Consider the following 19,030-nt stretch of genomic DNA (forward strand, 5'->3'; position numbering starts at 1 on the left):
GAACAGTAGGCCCAAGGTATTTTCACAGTGCAAACACACAGACAACACTTTTCACTGTATGAAAAATAAATCTGAAACTAAGAAGAAACATTTTTGATTTAGTGCTATTGAATGTTTGTTGTGTTCACTGAATCTGTTTGTGTTGTACTCCGCAGACAAGCCATTGTAATGGGCAGCACTGACTTCACAGAAGATGATGTAGAACGCATTGTTGAAGAGCTTGGAAAAGAATACAAGGGAAATGCTTATCATCTAATGCACAAAAATTGTAACCATTTTTCATCAGCTATATCAGAGGCAAGTATATTGAAATTCATGTATCCACCATACAGACTTCATTTATTACTTCTCCCCACACTCCCTCCCCCTCTCACTTGGCATTCATCTCCTCTGTTTTCCTCCCCTTTTTTAAAAAAAAAGTATTGTGCAGATAGTTCTCTTATAGTGAAGAGGTGATAGACAGGAGCTACAGGAAGGTAGTCATCGCGAGGCTACAGGAGTCAGAAAACTGGGTGACTGTCAGGAGAGGGAAGGAAAATGCCCGGATAATGGAGAGCACACCTGTGGCTGTCCCCCTCAGCAACAAATATCTTGTTCTAGATGCTGTTGAGGGGGATGACCTGACAGGGGACGCCCACGGTGACCGGGTCTCTGGCACTGAGCCTGGCGCTGTTGTGCAGGAGGGAAGGAGGGAGAAGAGGAATGTGGTAGTCATAGGGGATTCCATAGTCAGGGGAATGGACAGGAGATTCTGTGAACCTGATAGAGATACCTGCATGGTGTGTTGGCTCCCAGGTGCCAGGGTGCGGGATGTCTCGGATCGGGTCCAGAATGTTCTGAAGGGGAAGGGTGAGCAGCCAGTTGTCTTGGTACATGTTGGTACCAATGACATAGATAGGACAACGGAGGAGGTCCTGAAGAGAAGATTTCTGGGAGTTAGGAAGGAAGCTGAGAAGCAGGACCTCCAGGGTAGTAATCTTGGGATTGCTACCTGTGCCACGTGCTAGCGAGGGCAAGAATAGTAGGATCAGGCAGATGAATGAGTGGCTGAGAGACCGGTGCAGGGGGCAGGGCTTCAGTTTCTTGGATAATTGGGATCTCTTCTGGGGGAGGTATGACCTGTTCAAAATGGACAGGTTACACCTGAACCCGAAGGGGACCAATATCCTGGTGGGAAGATTTAATAGGGCTGTTAAGGAGGGTTTAAACTAATTTGCCAGGGGGATGGGAATGAGAATGATAGAGCGGAGGAAGGGGAAAACAGAAATAAATCTAAGATAGGGAGCAGTAGAGATGTCAGGAAAGACAGGCAGGTGATGAGGCAAATTTGTAGCCATTGGGATGAGTTGCCGTGCAATAAAGTTGCAGTGAACTCAAAGCGAAAAGTACCAAATACTGGTCTTAAGGTGTTATACTTACAAATGTTTGTAAATGCACGCACCATAAGGAATAAGGTGGATGATCTTGTTGTACAGCTACAGATTGGCAGGTATGATATTGGGCCATCACTGAGATGTGGCTGAAGGATGCATGTCTCTGGGAGCTGAACGTCCAAGGATACACGGTGTATCGGAAGGATAGGAAGGTAGGCAGAGGGGGAGGCATGGGTTTATTGGTAAGAAATGATATTAAATGATTAGAAAGAGGTGATATAGGATCGGAAGGTGCAGAATCTTTATGGGTTGAGCTAAGAAATTGCAGGTGTAGAAGAACCCTGATGGCAGCTGTTTATAGGCCTCCAAACAGCTGCAGTGATGTGGACTACAAATTACAACAGGAAATAGAAAAGGCTTGTCAGAAGGGCAGTGTTATGATAATTGTGGGGGATTTTAACATGCGAGTGAATTGGGGAAATCAGGTCGGCACTGTATCTCAAGAGAGAGAATTTGTAGAATGTCTGCGAGATGGCTTTTTGGAACAGCTTGTTGTTGAGCCCACTAGGGGATCGGCTGTACTGGACTGGGTATTGTGTAATGAACCGGAGGTGATTAGAGAGATTGAGGTGAAGGAACCCTTAGGAGGCAGTATTCATAACATGATTGAGTTCACTGTGAAATCTGACAAAGGGAAGCCGAAATCTGATGTGTCGGTATTTCAGTGGAGTAAAGGAAATTACAGTGGCATGAGAGAGGAACTGGCCAAAGTTGACTGGAAAGGGACACTAGTGGGAAAGACGGCAGAGCAGCAGTGGCTAGAGTTTATGCGAGAAGTGAGGAAGGTGTAAGACAGGTATATTCCAGAAAAGAAGAAATTTTCGAATGGAAAAAAGATATCACAGTGGCTGACAAGAGAATTCAAAGCCAAAGTTAAAGCAAAGGAGCGGGTATACAAGGAAGCAAAAATTAGTGGGAAGACAGAGGATTAGCCAGCAAATAATATCGAAGAGGATACTAAAAGCTTTTTCAAGTATATAAAGAGTAAAAGATAGGTGAGAGTAGATATAGGACCGATTGAAAATGATACTGGAGAAATTGTAATAGAAGATAAGGAGATGGCAGAGGAACTGAATGAGTATTTTGCATCAGTCTTCACTGAGGAAGACATCAGCAGTATACTTGGGATACTTGACACTCAAGGGTGGCAGGGAAGAGAAGTGTGCGCAGTCACAATTACGACAGAGAAAGTACTCAGGAAGCTGAATAGTCTAAAGATAGATAAATCTCCCGGACCAGATGGAATGCACCCTCGTGTTCTGAAGGAAGTAGCTGTGGAGATTGCGGAGGCATTAGCGATGATCTTTCAAAAGTCGATAGATTCTGGCATGGTTCTGGAGGACTGGAAGATTGCAAATGTCACTCCGCTATTTAAGAAGGGGGCAAGGAAGCAAAAAGGAAATTATAGACCTGTTAGCTTGACATCGGTGATTGGGAAGTTGTTGGAGTCGATTGTCAAGGATGAGGTTACAGAGTACCTGGAGGCATATGACAAGATAGGCAGAACTCAGCATGGATTCCTTAAAGGAAAATCCTGCATGACAAACCTATTACAATTTTTTGAGGAAATTACAAGTAGTCTAGACAAGGGAGATGCAGTGGATGTTGTATATTTGGATTTTCAGAAGGCCTTTGACAAGGTGCCACACTTGAGGCTACTAAACAAGATAAGAGACCATGGAATTATGGGAAAGTTACATACGTGGATAGAGCATTGGCTGATTGGCAGGAAACAGAGAGTGGGAATAAAGGGATCCTATTCTGGTTGGCTGCCGGTCACCAGTGGTGTTCCACAGGGGTCCGTGTTGGGGCCGCTTCTTTTTACATTGTACATCAACGATTTGGATTATGGAATAGATGGCTTTGTGGCTAAGTTTGCTGACGATACGAAGATAGGTGGTGCTGAGGAATCGGAGAGTCTGCAGAGAGATTTGAATAGATTGGAAGAATGGGCAAAGACGTGGCAAATGAAATACAGTGTTGCAAAGTGTATGGTTATGCACTTTGGCAGAAGAAATAAACAAGCAGACTATTATTTAAATGGGGAGAGAATTCAAAGTTCTGAGATACAACAGGACTTGGGAGTTCTCGTACAGGATACCCTTAAGGTTAACCTTCTGGTTGAGTTGGTAGTGAAGAAGGCGAATGCAATGTTGGCATTCATTTCTAGAGGAATAGAGTATAGGAGCAGGGATGTGATGTTGAGGCTCTATAAGGCGCTGGTGAGACCTCACTTGCAGTACTGTGGGCAGTTTTGGTCTCCTTATTTAAGAATGGATGTGCTGACGTTGGAGAGGGTACAGAGAAGATTCACTAGAATGATTCCGGGAATGAGAGGGTTAACATATGAGGAACGTTTGTCTGCTCTTGGACTGTATTCCTTGGAGTTTAGAAGAATGAGGAGAGACCTCATAGAAACATCTGGAATGTTGAAAGGCATGGACAGAGTGGATGTGGCAAAGTTGTTTCCCATGATGAGGGAGTCTAGTCGAGAGGGCATGACTTAAGGATTGAAGGGTGCCCATTCAGAACAGAAATGCGAGGAAATTTTTTTAGCCAGAGGGTGGTGAATCTATAGAATTTGTTGCCACGTGTGGCAGTGGAGGCCAAGTCATTGGGTATATTTAAAGCAGAGATTGATAGGTATCTGAGTAGCCAGGGCATCAAAGGTTATGGTGAGTGGGACTAAATGGGAGAATGGATCAGCTCATGATAAAATGGCGGAGCAGACTCGATGGGCCGAATGGCTGACTTCTGCTCTTCTGTCTTATGGTCTATGTTGTGTGTTTTCATTACGTGAATTGGTTATAATGAATTTAGAATACTATTGTCTTATACAGCCAACGTTGCTTATATCATGATTGGGAAAACTTGCTTAAATCTGTGCTTTGAAGGCAACTGCAGCCTATTCTGCTATAACACAACTTTCTATAATGCAAGGTTACTTAGGAACATAACTAGAGTGTTACTGCAGAACTATCCGTATATAAGCACTACATATTCCTTATTTGCTTACTAATCATACCGAGAAACCATTTCCTTTGATGTCATTGATGTCTTGGTTCTGGAAGAAAGCTTTATATAAAAATGGATTTTGCGAAAACCAGATGTCCCTCAATTCAATTCTTAACCCAGAAAAATACAATGTCTTGTTTTAAGTTATAGTTATACAACAAGGAAGCTGGTCCGTGGTCCCACTGAACCACACCAATACCATTCTGCATTCCGTGGCCACTTTATTAGGTAGACCTGTACAACTGGATGTTAATGCATATAAATAACCAGCCAATCATGTGGCAGCAACTCAGTGCATAAAAGCATGCTGGTATGGTCAAGAGGTTCAGTTGTTGTTCAGACCAAACATCAGAATAGGGAAGACATAATCTAAGTGACTTTGATGTGGAATGATTGTTGGGGTGTTTTGAATATCTCAGAAACAGCTGATCTTCTGGGATTTTCACACAAAAATCTTTCACAGAGAATGGTGCAAAAAAAACAAAAAAAAACCATTGAGCGGTAATTCTGTGAGAGAAAATGCCTTGTTAATGAGAGAAGTCAGGAGAGTGGCCAGACTGGTTCAAAGTGACAGGAAGGGAAAGTGATTGAAATAACAACGCGTTGTGGAGATGAGCATCTCTGAGTGAATAGGCTGCAGCAGCAGCAATATAAGGTATTGGAGGACCCTAAAAAGTGGTCATTGATTGTTTTTGTGCTAATGAGGGTCTCCACAGATTTCTGCAGTTTCTTCGGGTCATGTGCAGAGCAGTTGCCATATCAGAATCAGGGTTATTATCAACGGCATGCGTCGTGAAATTTGTTTAACGTAGCAGCAGCAGTTCAATGCAATACATAATATAGAAGAAGAAGAAGAAAAAATAATCATAAATAAATCAATTACAGTATACTCATATTGAGTAAAATCGTGTGAAAACCAGAAATAATATAGATTAAAAAAGTGAGGTAGTGTTCATGGGTTCAATGTCCATTCAGGAATCGGATTGCAGAGGGGAAGAAGCTGTTCCTGAATCGCTGAGTGTGTGCCTTCAGGCTTCTGTACCTTCTACCTGATGGTAACAGTGAGAAAAGGGCATGCCCTCGGTGCTGGAGGTCCTTAATAATGGACGCTGCCTTTCTGATACACCGCTCCTTGAAAATGTCCTGGATACTTTGTAGGCTAGTAACCAAGATGGATCTGACTAAATTTATAGCCCTCTGCAGCTTCTTTCAGTCCTTTGCGGTAGCCCCCTCCCCCCATATCAGACAGTGATGCAGCCTGTCAGAATGTTCTCCACGGTACATCTATAGAAGTTTCTGAGTGTATTTGTTGGCATACCAAATCTCTTCAAACTCCTAATAAAGCATAGCTGCTGTCTTGCCTTCTTTGTAACTGCATCAATATGTTGGGACCAGGTTAGATCCTTAGAGGTCTTGACACCCAGGAACTTGAAACTGCTCACTCTGTCCACTTCTGATCCCTCTATGAGGATCGGTATGTGTTCCTTCATCTTACCCTTCCTGAGGTCCACAGTCAGCTCGTTTGTCTTACTGACGTTGAGTGCAAGGTTGTTGCTGCGACACCATTCCACTAGTTGGTATATTTCATTCCTGTATGTCCTCTCATCTCCAGCTGAGATTCTACCAACAATAGTTGTATCATTAGCAAATTTATTAATGGTATTTGAGCTATGCCTAGCCACACAGTCATGGGTATAGAGAGAGAAGAGCAGAGAGCTAAGCACACACCCCTGAGGTGCACCAGTGTTGATCGTCAGCGAAGAGGATATGTTATCACCAATTCGCACAGATTTTGGTCTTCCGGTTAGGGAGTTGGGATCCAGTTGCAGAGAGAGGTACAGAGGCCCAGGTTCTGTAACTTCTCAATCAGGATTGTGGGAATGATGGTGTTGAATGCTGAGCTATAGTCGATGAACACCATCCTAATATAGGTGTTTCTATTGTCCATATGGTCTAAGGTTGTGTGAAGAGCAATTGAGATTGCATCTGCCGTTGACCTACTGTGGTGATAGACTAATTGCAGTGGGTCCAGGTCCCTGCTGAGGCAGGTGTTTAGTCTAGTCATGACCAACCTCTCAAATCATTTCATCACTGTAGATGTGAGCGTTACCAAGTGATAATCATTAAGGCAGTTCACATTATTCTTCTTAGGTACTGGTATAATTGTTACCTTTTTAAAGCAAGTGGGAACTTCCGCCCATACCAGTGAGAGGTTGCAAATGTCCTTGAATACTCCCGCCAGTTGGTTGGCACGTTTTCAGAGCCTTACCAGGTACTCCATCGGGACCTTACGCCTTGCGAAGACAGTCAAACATCAGCCTCTGAGACAGAGATCAAAGGGTCACTGGGTGCAGCAGGGATCTTTACAGCTGTAGTTGTGTTCTCCCTTTCAAAGCGGGCATAAATGGCATTAAGTTCATCTGGTAGTGAAACATCGCTGCCATTCATGCTATTGGGATTCGCTTCGTAGGAAGTAATGACTTGCAAACCCTGCCAGAGATGTCACGCACCTGATGTTGCCTCCAACTTGTTTGAAATGGGTCTAGATAGGATGCTTTCTTTAGTTCATTAATAACAATTTTTAAGGTTTGACAGGGACGTGCCCAAATTTCTTTCGCTTCCTAATAAAGTGAAAGTATTGCTGAGGTTTGTTGGCTGTGGCATCTACATGGTTGGACCATGACAGGTTATTGCTGAAGTGCCGTCAATAGACAATAGGAGTAGGAGTAGACTATTCAGCCCTTTGAGCCAGTACCACCATTCACTGTGATAATGGCTGATCATCCACAATCAGTACCCTGTTCCTGCCTTCTCCCCATATCCCTTCACTCCGCTATCTTTAAGAGCTCTATCTAACTCTTTCTTGAAAGAATCCAGAGAATTGGCCTCCACTGCCTTCTGAGGCAGAGCATTCCACAGATCCACAACCCTCTGTGTGAAAAAGTTTTTCCTCAACTCCGTTCTAAATGGTCTTCTTAAACTGTGGCCTCTGGTTCTGGAACTCCCCAACATCGGGAGCATGTTTCCTGCCTCTAGCATGTCCAATCCCTTAATAATCTTATATGTTTCAATCAGATCCCTTCTCATCCTTCTAAATTCCTGTGTATACAAGCCCAGTTGCTCCAATCTTTCAACATATGACAGTCCCGCCATCCGTGGAATTAATCCAGTGAACCTACGCTGCACTCCCTCCATAGCAAGAATGTCCTTCCTCAAATTTGGAGACCAGAACTGCACATAATACTCCAGGTGGGGTCTCACCAGGGCCTTGTACAACTGCAGAAGGACCTCTTTGCTCCTATACTCAACTCCCCTTTTTATGAAGGCCAACATACCATTAGCTTTCTTCACTGCCTGCTGTACCTGTATGCTTACTTTCAATGACTGATGAACAAGGACACCCAGATCTCGTTGTACTTCCCCTTTTCCTAACTTGACACCGTTCAGATGGTAATCTGCCTTCCTGTTCTTGCCACCAAAGTGGATAACCTCACATTTATCCACATTAAACTGCATCTGCCCACTCACCCAATCTGTCCAAGTCACTCTGCAGTCTCATAACATCCTCCTCACATTTTACACTGCCAACAAGCTTTGTGTCATCTGCAGATTTGCTAATGTTACTTTTAATTTCTTCACCTAAATCATTAATGTATATTGCAAATAGCTGCGGTCCCAGCACCGAGCCTTGCGGTACCCTACTAGTCACTGCCTGCCATTCTGAAAGAGACCGGTTAATCCCTAATCTTTGTTTCCTGTCTGCCAGCCAATTTTCTATCCATGTCAGTACCCTACCCCCAATACCATGTGCTCTAATTTTGCCCACTAACCTCCTATGTGGGACCTTATCAAAGGCTTTCTGAAAGTCCAGGTACACTACATCCACTGGCTTTCCCATGTCTAGTTTCACAGTTACATCCTCAAAATCCATCAAAATCCCCTTCGTAAATCCATGCTGACTCAGACCTACCCTGCTACTGCTATCCAAATATGCAGCTATTTCATCTTTTATAATTGACTCCGGCATCTTCCCCACCACTGATGTCAGACTAACTGGTCTATAATTGCCTGTTTTCTCTCTCACTCCTTTCTTGAAAAGTGGGATACCATTAGCTACCCTCCAATCTGCAGGAACTGATCCTGAATCTATAGAACATTGGAAAATGTTTACCAATGAGTCCACGATTTCTTCTTAAGTATCAGTCCTTGGAAACTGAAGCTCTCAACCCTTTCAACTTAAATACCATTGATGTAGACAGGAGCATGTGTATTGTCCCACCTTCCTGAAGTTACTGGCTAGCTCTTTTTTCCAGATATTGAGGGATATTGTTGTCATGACATCATGTTCCAAGGTTCTCTGTCTTCTCTTTTCTGAAAGTCAAATTTGCATACTTTACACCAGACTCTCAAAGTAGCCACTCTATCTTAAGCTCTATTACAACAATTTATTTTGCATGTGGATGCAGGAAAATATTCAAGGCTGTTCTTAAGCAGTTATTAAATCCCTGGCCCGATTGCTTAAAGAAGCATGTTTGTAAAACAGCGTTTTCTCTGGTGTTCCACTGTGGCAGTGCTCATGGTTGTGGTGGCCACTCGGTTTCCAAACAATGGTGAAATTTCTAGTCCTATTTGTCTTTTCACTGCTGATCACATTTTGGGTGGACAAATGCTGTGACCTTCAGCAAAACCTCTGGAGGAGGTCTGTGTGTTTACATCAATAAATACAGTGTGAACGCCTTGTTAGTAATTGCCTACTATTCACCGCAGTTAGCTTTTAACAGTGAAGTGCAGGCCTTTCAAGGGAGTTCACTGCCATTGTGATTATTGCTGTTTACATCCCCTGCCTCCACCACCCCCCCCGCCCCCGGCCCCCTCCACCGTGTTGGTGCTGGGAAAATGCTGCAGGAGCTCTACTGCACCATCTGTGACCTCAAAGCCAATCACCCCGATCGTTTCTTCATTGTTCCTAGTGACTTCAATCATGCCAACTTAAAAACAATCCTGTCAAAGTTCTGCCAGCATGTCAACTTTGCACCCCGAAGGAGATCAGGACCTGGCCAGAAGATGCTACGTCAGTACTATAGGACAGCTTTGAACACACAGACTGGAGTACATTCAGGGAGGTGGCCAGCATTGATGAATATGTGGGATCAGTGACTCTGGTTAAGTACATTCATCATAAGCCCTTCAGACTTTCAAATAGTTCTCTATCCAGATGCTGTTAATCAAATGATCCACAATTTTTGAAATTTCTCTGATATTTTGAGTATTTTGGTGATAATATTCCTGGCGGAGTGCTTAGAGGATGTGCAGAACAACTAACAGATATTCTCACTGACATCGTCAACATCTCCCTGAGCAGCTCCATCATTCCTAAGTGCATCAAGGCTGCCACCATGCCGAAGAAGTCTTCAGTGTCCTGCCTCCCGTTGCACTCACATCCATCAACATGAAGTGTTTCAAGAGGCTCGTCATGAGGCAAGTCAAGACCCTGCTGCCCCTCCTCACTGGACGCTCTGCAGTTCGCGTACCGTCCCAACTGTTCAACAGACGACGCCATTGCCATCACCCTCCACCTGGCCCTAACCCACCCCTTCCTGACTGGGAGACCTCAGTCAGTCTGGATCATAGAAACATAGAAAACCTACAGCACAATACAGCCCCTTCGGCCCACAAAGCTGTGCCGAACATGTCCTTAGAAATTACTCAGGGTTACCCACAGCCCTTTTTGTTTCTAAACTCCAAGTACCTGTCCAGCAGTCTCTTAAAAGACCCTATCGTATCCGCCTCCACCACTGTCACCGGCAACCCATTCTACACACTCACCACTCTCTGCATAAAAAACTTATCCTTGACATCTCCTCTGTACCTCCTTCCAAGCACCTTTAAACTGTGCCCTCTCATGTTAGCCATTTCAGCCCTGGGAAAAAGCCTCTGACTATCCACACGAACACTGCCTCAATTGATCGGAAGCAGCATCTCCAACACCATCACAGTGTGCACAGGGGCCCCCCAGGGCTGTGTGCTCAGTCCACTGCCGTTCGCTCTGCTGACCCATGACTGTGCTGCAACACACAGCTCGAACCACATCAAGTTCGCCGATATACACGACTGTGGTGAGTCTCATCAGCAAGAATGATGAGAGGAGGTGCAGCGGCTAACGGACTGGTGCAGAGCCAACAACCTGTCTGTGAATGTGAACAAAACAAACGAGATGGTTGTTGACTTCAGGAGGACACAGAGCGACCACTCTCCACTGAACATCAACGACTCCTCCTTAGAGATTGTTAAGAACACCAAATTTCTTGGTGTTCACTTGGCAGAGAATCTCACCTTGTCCCTCAACACCAGCTCCATAGCAAAGGAAGCCCAGCAGCATCTCTACTTTCTGCGAAGGCTGAAAAAAATCCATCTCCCACCGCACCCCCCCCCCCCATCCTCACCACATTGTACAGAGGTTGTATTGAGAACATTCTGAGCAGCTGCATCACTGCCTGGTTCGGAAATTGCAGCATCTCGGATCGCAAGACCCTGCAGAGGATAGTGAGGTCAGCTGAGAAGATCATCGGGGTCTCTCTTCCCGCCATTACAGACATTTACACCACACGCTGCATCCGCAAAGCAAGCAGCATTATGAAGAACCCCACGTACCTCTCATACAAACTCTTCTCCCTCCTGCCATCTGGCAAAAGGCACCGAAGCATTCTGGCTCTCATGACCAGACTATGTAACAGTTTCTTCCCCCAAGCCATCAGACTCTTCAATACCCAGAGTCTGGACTGACACCAACCTACTGCCCTCTACTGTGCTTGCTGTCTTGTTTATTATTTATTGTAATGCCTGCACTGTTTTGTGCACTTTATGCAGTCCTGGGTAGGTCTATAGTCTAGTGTAATTTTTGTGTTGTTTCATGTAGCACCGTGGTCCTGAAAAATGTTGTCTCTGTACCAGCAGTTATGGTCAAAATGACAATGAAAAGTGACTTGAATTGACTTGACTTGATAAAGAGTAATCTGGAGTCATAGAAAAGTACAGCCCATCACAGAAACAAGCCCTTCAGCTCATCTAGTCTGTGCCGAACCAGTTGAACTGCCCACTCCTATCAACCTGCACAGGGACCATAACCTCCATACCCATTACCACCTATGTACCTGTCCAAACTTCAGCTAATGTTGAAATCGAGCTCGCATACGCTTGTGCTGGCAGCTCGTTCCACATCTTGTTGAGTCCTGAGGTATTACAGTATTTTAAATGCCTTATTTGGTAAAGGGTTGAATTTAAATTAGCATGTTTTTAAGCATCCGTCTCTTGTTTCCCAAAATGTTAATTGTGCTAAAATATTAATTTCACTCAGATGCAGTGTACTTGTACACTGACAATCTTGAGTGCACAATAAACTTCCGAGGTTACATTGAATCTGGTATCTGATTTGAAAATGGTATCAAAAGCTGCTTCAATTCTCTCTCATGGTGTGTAATTAAAACAATACATCCCATTCTGTGTATGTTGCTAACAGAGCTAGAAATTACTGGCTGTCCTTAAGCTAGTGATGAATCACTCTGGATTTCAGCTCTGCTTCTGGTAAAGATGTAATTCAGATGAGTTGGGAGTTGTAGAATGTTGATCACTGATAGTGAAAGACTAAAATAATATATGCCAGTTATTGCAATATGTATCTGAGTGGTGATGGGTATTCACATGCCTTGGCTTAACTTGTTTTCCACACAATGAAAGTGCCAGGTTTGGATGGTCAAGCTCAATGCTTCCAAATTAAAAAGTTGTTAGATTTGTCCATAAAGAGAACTTCTTGAAATATTTTATACCTGATAACTTTCCTGGATTCAGCATTAGTGACTTTTCTTGTTGCTCTAGTTTTCCTTGTGATCCAAAGCATGTTTTAAATATCCAATATTTGAGTGAACTTAGTCAGATTCAGGGTGCACACTGAGAATCCTTGAACTACATTCTTGTTTACTTGTTCACTATTGCATCTAACTGAACTTTTAAACCAATGCCCATGTATTAATGAAGTAAATGTAATCAGTTAATTTAAGAATAATTGCAAACAATTACTTGATAATGCTTTAACTTAATTTGATGGTTATTGTCCCAGGGTTTCAAATATTTGGGAAAGTTGATGGCTGTTGGATCTATCAGGAAGAAGCTTATTTTTTCCTGTGATCTTGCATTTGACACCAGATTAAAATACTTTTTCAATAACTGTGATGTGACGTGACTAACTTACTGTATTATACTAGAATTTTGTCTGCTCTGTCTGTTACTCAGAAAAGATTTCTATCTAATTATTTAACATTATTTAGCCTTAAACCTTTGCTTGGTTTCCTTAATTAAACCATAAGATATAGGAGCAGAATTTGGCCCATCAAGTCTACTCTGCCATTTCATCATGGCTAATCCAATTTTCCTTTCAGCACCAGTCTCCTGCCTTTTCCCTGTATCCCTTCATGCCCTGACTGATCAAGAATTGGTCAATCCTTTTCTTAAATATGCATAAAAATCTGGCCCCCATAGGTTCCTGTGGCAAAGAATGCCACAGATTCACCTCTAACTGGCTAAAGAAATTCCTCCTCACCTCTGTTCTAAAAGGACACCCCTCTATTCTGAGGCTGTGTCCTCTGGTCTACTCTCCAGGTCACTTTTAATTTTGCTCAAGTTTTCATGTATACAATCATGATGGGTTGAAGGTAAATGCACATGGTCTTTTCTCAGGGCTGGGAATCATGAACCAGAGGACATAAAGAACAGAAGGATTTAATAGGAAGTAAAGGTCCTTACATTTATAGTAATTGCTTTTTTTACTTTTTTGACCATGGGTGGTGCTTTTTATGATGAACATATTTCTTTTGGGTTGCCTTCTGGAAAGATGGGGTTAGATTTAGCAGTAGATTTAGTATTGGCCACTTTCTGGGTTTTTGTGGGAGGGGCGTGGTATTTTTGTTCTTATTTTTAATTTAGATTTTTTTCTTTAAACGGGCTGACTTGAAACTACCAAAATGTCCGAAATGTCGTGACTTCCGGCTCCTCGTTGAACCTCCTTTCCTCTTCGGGGGTCATGAGTTTGTATTCTGGTTAACCCTTTACATACCTTATGTTCGATTTCAGTACTATGGATAAGATCATCAATTTGGTTTCTTGGAATACAAATTGTTCAAACCACTCGATTAAACGGAAGAACATTTTTAAAGTATTCCATAGGATGAATGCTCACATTATCTTTATACAAGAAACTCATGTCCAGAAAGAGGATAATCAGCGTTTTTTTTGGTTTTGGAAGGAATAACAGTACCACTTGAATTCACAGGCCAAAGTAAAAGGCGTTTCTATTTTTATAGATCCATCAATTTCATTTGTGCATCATGAGACTATTTCAGATCCAAATGGTAGATTTTTGTTAATTACTGGTTTATTATTCAACAAAAAAGTTGTTATGCTTAATGTTTACGCTCCAAATGTTGATTGTGCTAAATTATTTAAGAATCTCTTTACATCCCTTCCTAACTTAAATGATTATATGTTGATTATGGGCGGAGATTTTAACTGTTGTTTAAATCCTTTGATGGATAGATCTATGTCCAATCAAGTACTTCTGAACAAGTTGGTTACTTTTATTAACTCTTTTATGGTTGACTCTGGAATTTCAGAAATTTGGAGATTCTTACACCCGAACGAGAAAGAGTTCTTATGTTTTTCACATGTATATCATCATTATTCAAGAATTGATTATTTTCTTATTGACTCTTGATTAATTCTACTTGTTATTGACTGTAAATATGACTCCATTGCTGTCTTCGATCATGCACCGTTGAAGCTATCTATTAAGTCAATGGGTACATCTTCTAGTACTAGACAATGGCGATTTAATACCACTTTGCTTCAGAACTCGGACTTTGTTAATTTTATTGAGGAACAGATTAATTTTTTCTTTACAACGAATTTTACGGAGGGAATTTCCAGCAGCGTACTATGGGATACTTTTAAAGCATATATTCGTGGACAAATTATTTCATATTTTGCTGGATTAAAAAAGTGAACTAATGATGAAATACTTAAGCTGGTTGACAAGATCAAAGAATTTGACAAGGAATATTCTATTGCTCCTACTCAGGAGCTTTCCAAAGAGAGAGTCGAACTTCAAATGGAACATAGTCTATTACAATCATCTTCGATTGAAAGCCAATTAATTAAAACTAAGAGTCAATTCTATAACATGGTGATAAAACTGGGAAACTATTGGCCAACTGGGAAACTAACGAGACTTGGAAGAGCAAATCTGCAGAGAGATAGCAGGCAACTGCAGGAAACATAAAGTTGTGGTGGTAGGGGATTTTAATTTTCCATATATTGATTGGGACTCCCATACTGTTAGGGGTCTAGATGGTTTAGAGTTTGTAAAATGTGTTCAGGAAAGTTTTCTAAATCAATATGTAGAGGGGCCAACTAGAGGGGATGCAATATTGGATCTGCTGTTAGGAAACGAGTTAGGACAAGTGACAGAAGTCTGTGTAGGGGAGCACTTTGGTTCCAGTGATCATAACACCATTAGTTTCAATTTGATCATGGACAAGGATAGATCTGGTCCTAGGGTTGAGGTTCTGAACTGGAAGAAGGCCAAATTTGAAGAAATGAGAAAGGATCTAAAAAGCGTGGGTTGGGACAGGTTGTTCTCTGGCAAAGATGTGATTGGTAGGTGGGAAGCCTTCAAAGGAGAAATTTTGAGAGTGCAGAGTTTGTATGTTCCGGTCAGGATTAAAGGCAAAGTAAATAGGAATAAGGAACCTTGGTTCTCAAGGGATATTGCAACTCTGATAAAGAAGAAGAGGGAGTTGTATGAAATGTATAGGAAACAGGGAGTAAATCAGGTGCTTGAGGAGTATAAGAAGTGCAAGAAAATACTTAAGAAAGTAATCAGGAGGGCTAAAAGAAGACATGAGGTTGCTTTGGCAGTCAAAGTGAAGGATAATCCAAAGAGCTTTTACAGGTATATTAAGAGCAAAAGGATTGTAAGGGATAAAATTGGTCCTCTTGAAGATCAGAGTGGTCAGCTATGTGCGGAACCAAAGGAAATGGGGGAGATCTTAAATAGGTTTTTTGCATCTGTATTTACTAAGGAAACTCGCATGAAGTCTATGGAATTAAGGGAATCAAGTAGTTAGATCATGGAAACTGTACAGATTGAAAAGGAGGAGGTGCTTGCTGTCTTGAGGAAAATTAAAGTGGATAAATCCCCAGGACCTGACAGGGTGTTCCCTCGGACCTTGAAGGAGACTAGTGTTGAAATTGTGGGGGCCCTGGCAGAAATATTTAAAATGTCGCTGTCTACGGTGAGGTGCCGGAGGATTGGAGAGTGGCTCATGTTGTTCCGTTGTTTAAAAAAGGATCGAGAAGTAATCCGGGAAATTATAGGCCGGTAAGTTTAATGTCGGTAGTAGGTAAGTTATTGGAGGGAGTACTAAGAGACAGAATCTACAAGCATTTGGATAGACAGGGACTTATTAGGGAGAGTCAACATGGCTTTGTGTGTGGTAGGTCATGTTCGACCAATCTATTGGAGTTTTTCGAAGAGGTTACCAGGAAAGTGGATGAAGGGAAGGCAGTGGATATTGTCTACATGGATTTCAGTAAGGCCTTTGACAAGGTCCCGCATGAGAGGGTAGTTAGGAAAATTCAGTCGCTAGGTATACATGGAAAGGTGGTTAAAATGGATTAGACATTGGCTCAATGGAAGAAGCCAAAGAATGGTAGTAGAGAATTGCTTCTCTGAGTGGAGGCCTGTGACTAGTGGTGTGCCACAGGGATCAGTGCTGGGTCCATTTTTATTTGTCATCTCTATCAATGATCTGGATGATAATGTGGTAAATTGGATCAGCAAATTTGCTGATGATACAAAGATTGGAGGTGTAGTAGACCGAGAGGAAGGTTTTCAGAGCCTGCAGAGAGACTTGGACCAGCTGGAAAAATGGGCTGAAAAATGACAGATGGAGTTTAATACAGACAAGTGTGAGGTATTGCACGTTGGAAGGACAAACCAAGGTAGAACATACAGGGTTAATGGTAAGGCACTGAGGAGTGCAGTAGAAGAGAGGGATCTGGGAATACAGATACAAAATTCCTTAAAAGTGGCGTCACAGGTAGATAGGGTCGTAAAGAGAGCTTTTGGTATATTGGCCTTTATTAATCAAAGTATTGAGTATAAGAGCTGGAATGTCTGGAGTATTGTGTTCAGTTTTGGTCACCAAATTGCAGGAAGGATATAAATAAGGTTGAAAGAGTGCAGAGAAGGTTTACAAGGATGTTGCCAGGACTTGAGAAACTCAGTTACAGAGAAAGGTTGAATAGGTTAGGACTTTTTTCCCTGGAGCGTAGAAGAATGAGGGGAGATTTGATAGAGGTATATAAAATTATGATGGGTATAGATAGAGTGAATGCAAGCAGGCTTTTTCCACTGAGGCAAAGGGAGAAAAAAACCAGAGGACATGGGTTAAGGGTGAGGGGGGAAAAGTTTAAAGGGAACATTGGGGGGGCTTCTTCACACAGACAGTGGTGGGAGTATGGAATGACCTGCCAGATGAGGTAGTAAATGTGGGTTCTTTTTTAACATTTAAGAATAAATTGGACAGATACATGGATGGGAGGTGTATGGAGGGATATGGTCTGTTTGCAGGTCAGTGGAACTAGGCAGAAAATGGTTCGGCACAGCCAAGAAGGGCCAAAAGGCCTGTTTCTGTGCTGTAGTTTCTATGGTTCTAATCAATTGAAATTGGCTTCGGTTAAACGCCAGATTGTTAAGATTCGTAAGAAAGATGGTACTCTGATGGTTGATCATGATGAGATAAATAAATCCTTTCAAAGAATTTTATATTTCCCTTTACCAATCAGAATTTCCTGATGACTCCATTATAATGCGTGAATTTTTAAAGAAATTGAATATTCCAAAACTATCATCCAAGGAACGTTTAAAACTAGATGTACCTATTATGGTAGAAGAAATAAAAAATGCTATTTCTTCAATAAACCCAGGTAAAGCACCTGGCACAGATGGATATACAGTAGAATTTTTAAAATTTTTCTCTACTATACTGTCTCCTTGGTTATGTAGAATCCTTAGGGATGCAGTGTCTATAAGTAAATTACCATAGTCTTTTTATCGAGCTTCTATTTCCCCAATTCTTGAAAAAGATGAGGATCCTATTGAATGTATCTTTGCTGAATGTGGATCCTAAGATTTTTTCTAAAATATTGGCAATGAGATTGGAGAATGTATTGCCTCAAATTATTTATTTTTTATTGAATTTCATCATCAAACAAATATTTCCATAAGGTGTATTTCAGATACTGTACATATATATCATATAATCATATTTGTCACAAATCTCCACATAATATTTATCTGAAGTATACTCTTATAGAAAGAAGAGGAAAGAAAGAACAATTGAAAGAAAACTATGTACGGAGTAGGGAGTGATTTTTTTAAACAACATATTCATTGATTGTGAGAATAAAATCAGGCCTATAAGATGATAAGTAGTTAAACCATTTTTTTCCAGTATGAATAAAATTGTTCCAACTTATGATTAACAGATGTTGTTATCTTCTCCATTTTGTAAATGTCCATTATAATTTCCATCCATACATTTAAAGTTAGGCTCTCCTGAGATAACCATTTCCTGGTAAGGGTCTTTTTACCAGTCACCAGCAGTACATTCATTAAATATTTATATTTACCTTTTTTCAACCATTCTTGAGGTATATACCCAAAGTATATGGTCCTACTCTCTAAGTTAGTATATCATTGAAATTTGCAGAATATAACTTAATCGATCTACTCCCTGAACAAATAAGAACCAAGAAAAGTGAATAGTAAAAAGAAAGGTAAGGAAGGTGTGGTTCCAAGGCTGGGGTCTCTGGATGACTCTGGGTTGGGCTCGAAGAAAAGTCTAGCCGTGGGGGATAGTCCCTCCTACCTGTGGGTTGAGGGCCCTCGTTGCAGTACCTATAAAAGTAAGTAAAAAAAACTATGTCCATTACACAGAAATGATTTCCCTGTGTTTTCCTCCCTTGTATATATTCTCATTTAGGTGGGGAAAATGAATTTTTAAAAAATTGAGTAATATAAAAACCACATTATAACACATATTTCTCGAGATAGGTATATCACCGTCTATCTTTGCTTCCGTTTAGTTTATCAGCACTTTTAAAGTTAGCCAAGCCTTATGGCTCTTCTGGAGGAGGTGAGGGTTGTCTTCGGAGAACTCACAGGCTCTTCCTAATATCCTCTCATCCTGTTCCCATCCCCTGCTTTCTCGGTTCTCTTACTATTTCCCAAGCAGATCGGGATAACTACTCAGCCAGACTTTCCCTTGGTTTGACCACGCTAATGGACAGTCCTCGGTTGTTCATGTCTGTAGTTGCCTCTTCCACCGTCTGGTACAGTCGTATCCCTTCTTGGTAAAAAACCCTCAGTTTAGCAGGGTACAGGGTTTGAAATTTAATCTTTTCTTCCTTTAATATTTGTTTCGTTTCGGAATACTCCTTCCGTTTCTGTAGGACTGCTGGGGGGTAAT

At 41.7% G+C, this 19,030-nt stretch overlaps 1 protein-coding gene across 3 annotated transcripts in view; it reads left to right on the forward strand.

Annotated features, from left to right (window-relative positions):
• The window catches only part of LOC134350860 (deubiquitinase DESI2), a 170,354-nt gene that overhangs the window by 109,665 nt on the left and 41,659 nt on the right, over positions 1-19,030 (forward strand). For 2 of the 3 annotated variants that reach the window (XM_063056633.1, XM_063056632.1), the window contains one exon: positions 156-297. In XM_063056633.1, coding sequence (XP_062912703.1) covers positions 156-297 — 142 coding nt within the window. Of the gene's footprint in view, positions 1-155; positions 302-19,030 lie in introns of all 3 variants that reach the window. The other variant, XM_063056634.1, reaches the window with a different exon arrangement.

Source organism: Mobula hypostoma, chromosome 8 (genome assembly GCF_963921235.1).
Source record: "Mobula hypostoma chromosome 8, sMobHyp1.1, whole genome shotgun sequence".
NCBI classification, from domain to species: Eukaryota; Metazoa; Chordata; class Chondrichthyes; order Myliobatiformes; family Myliobatidae; genus Mobula; species Mobula hypostoma.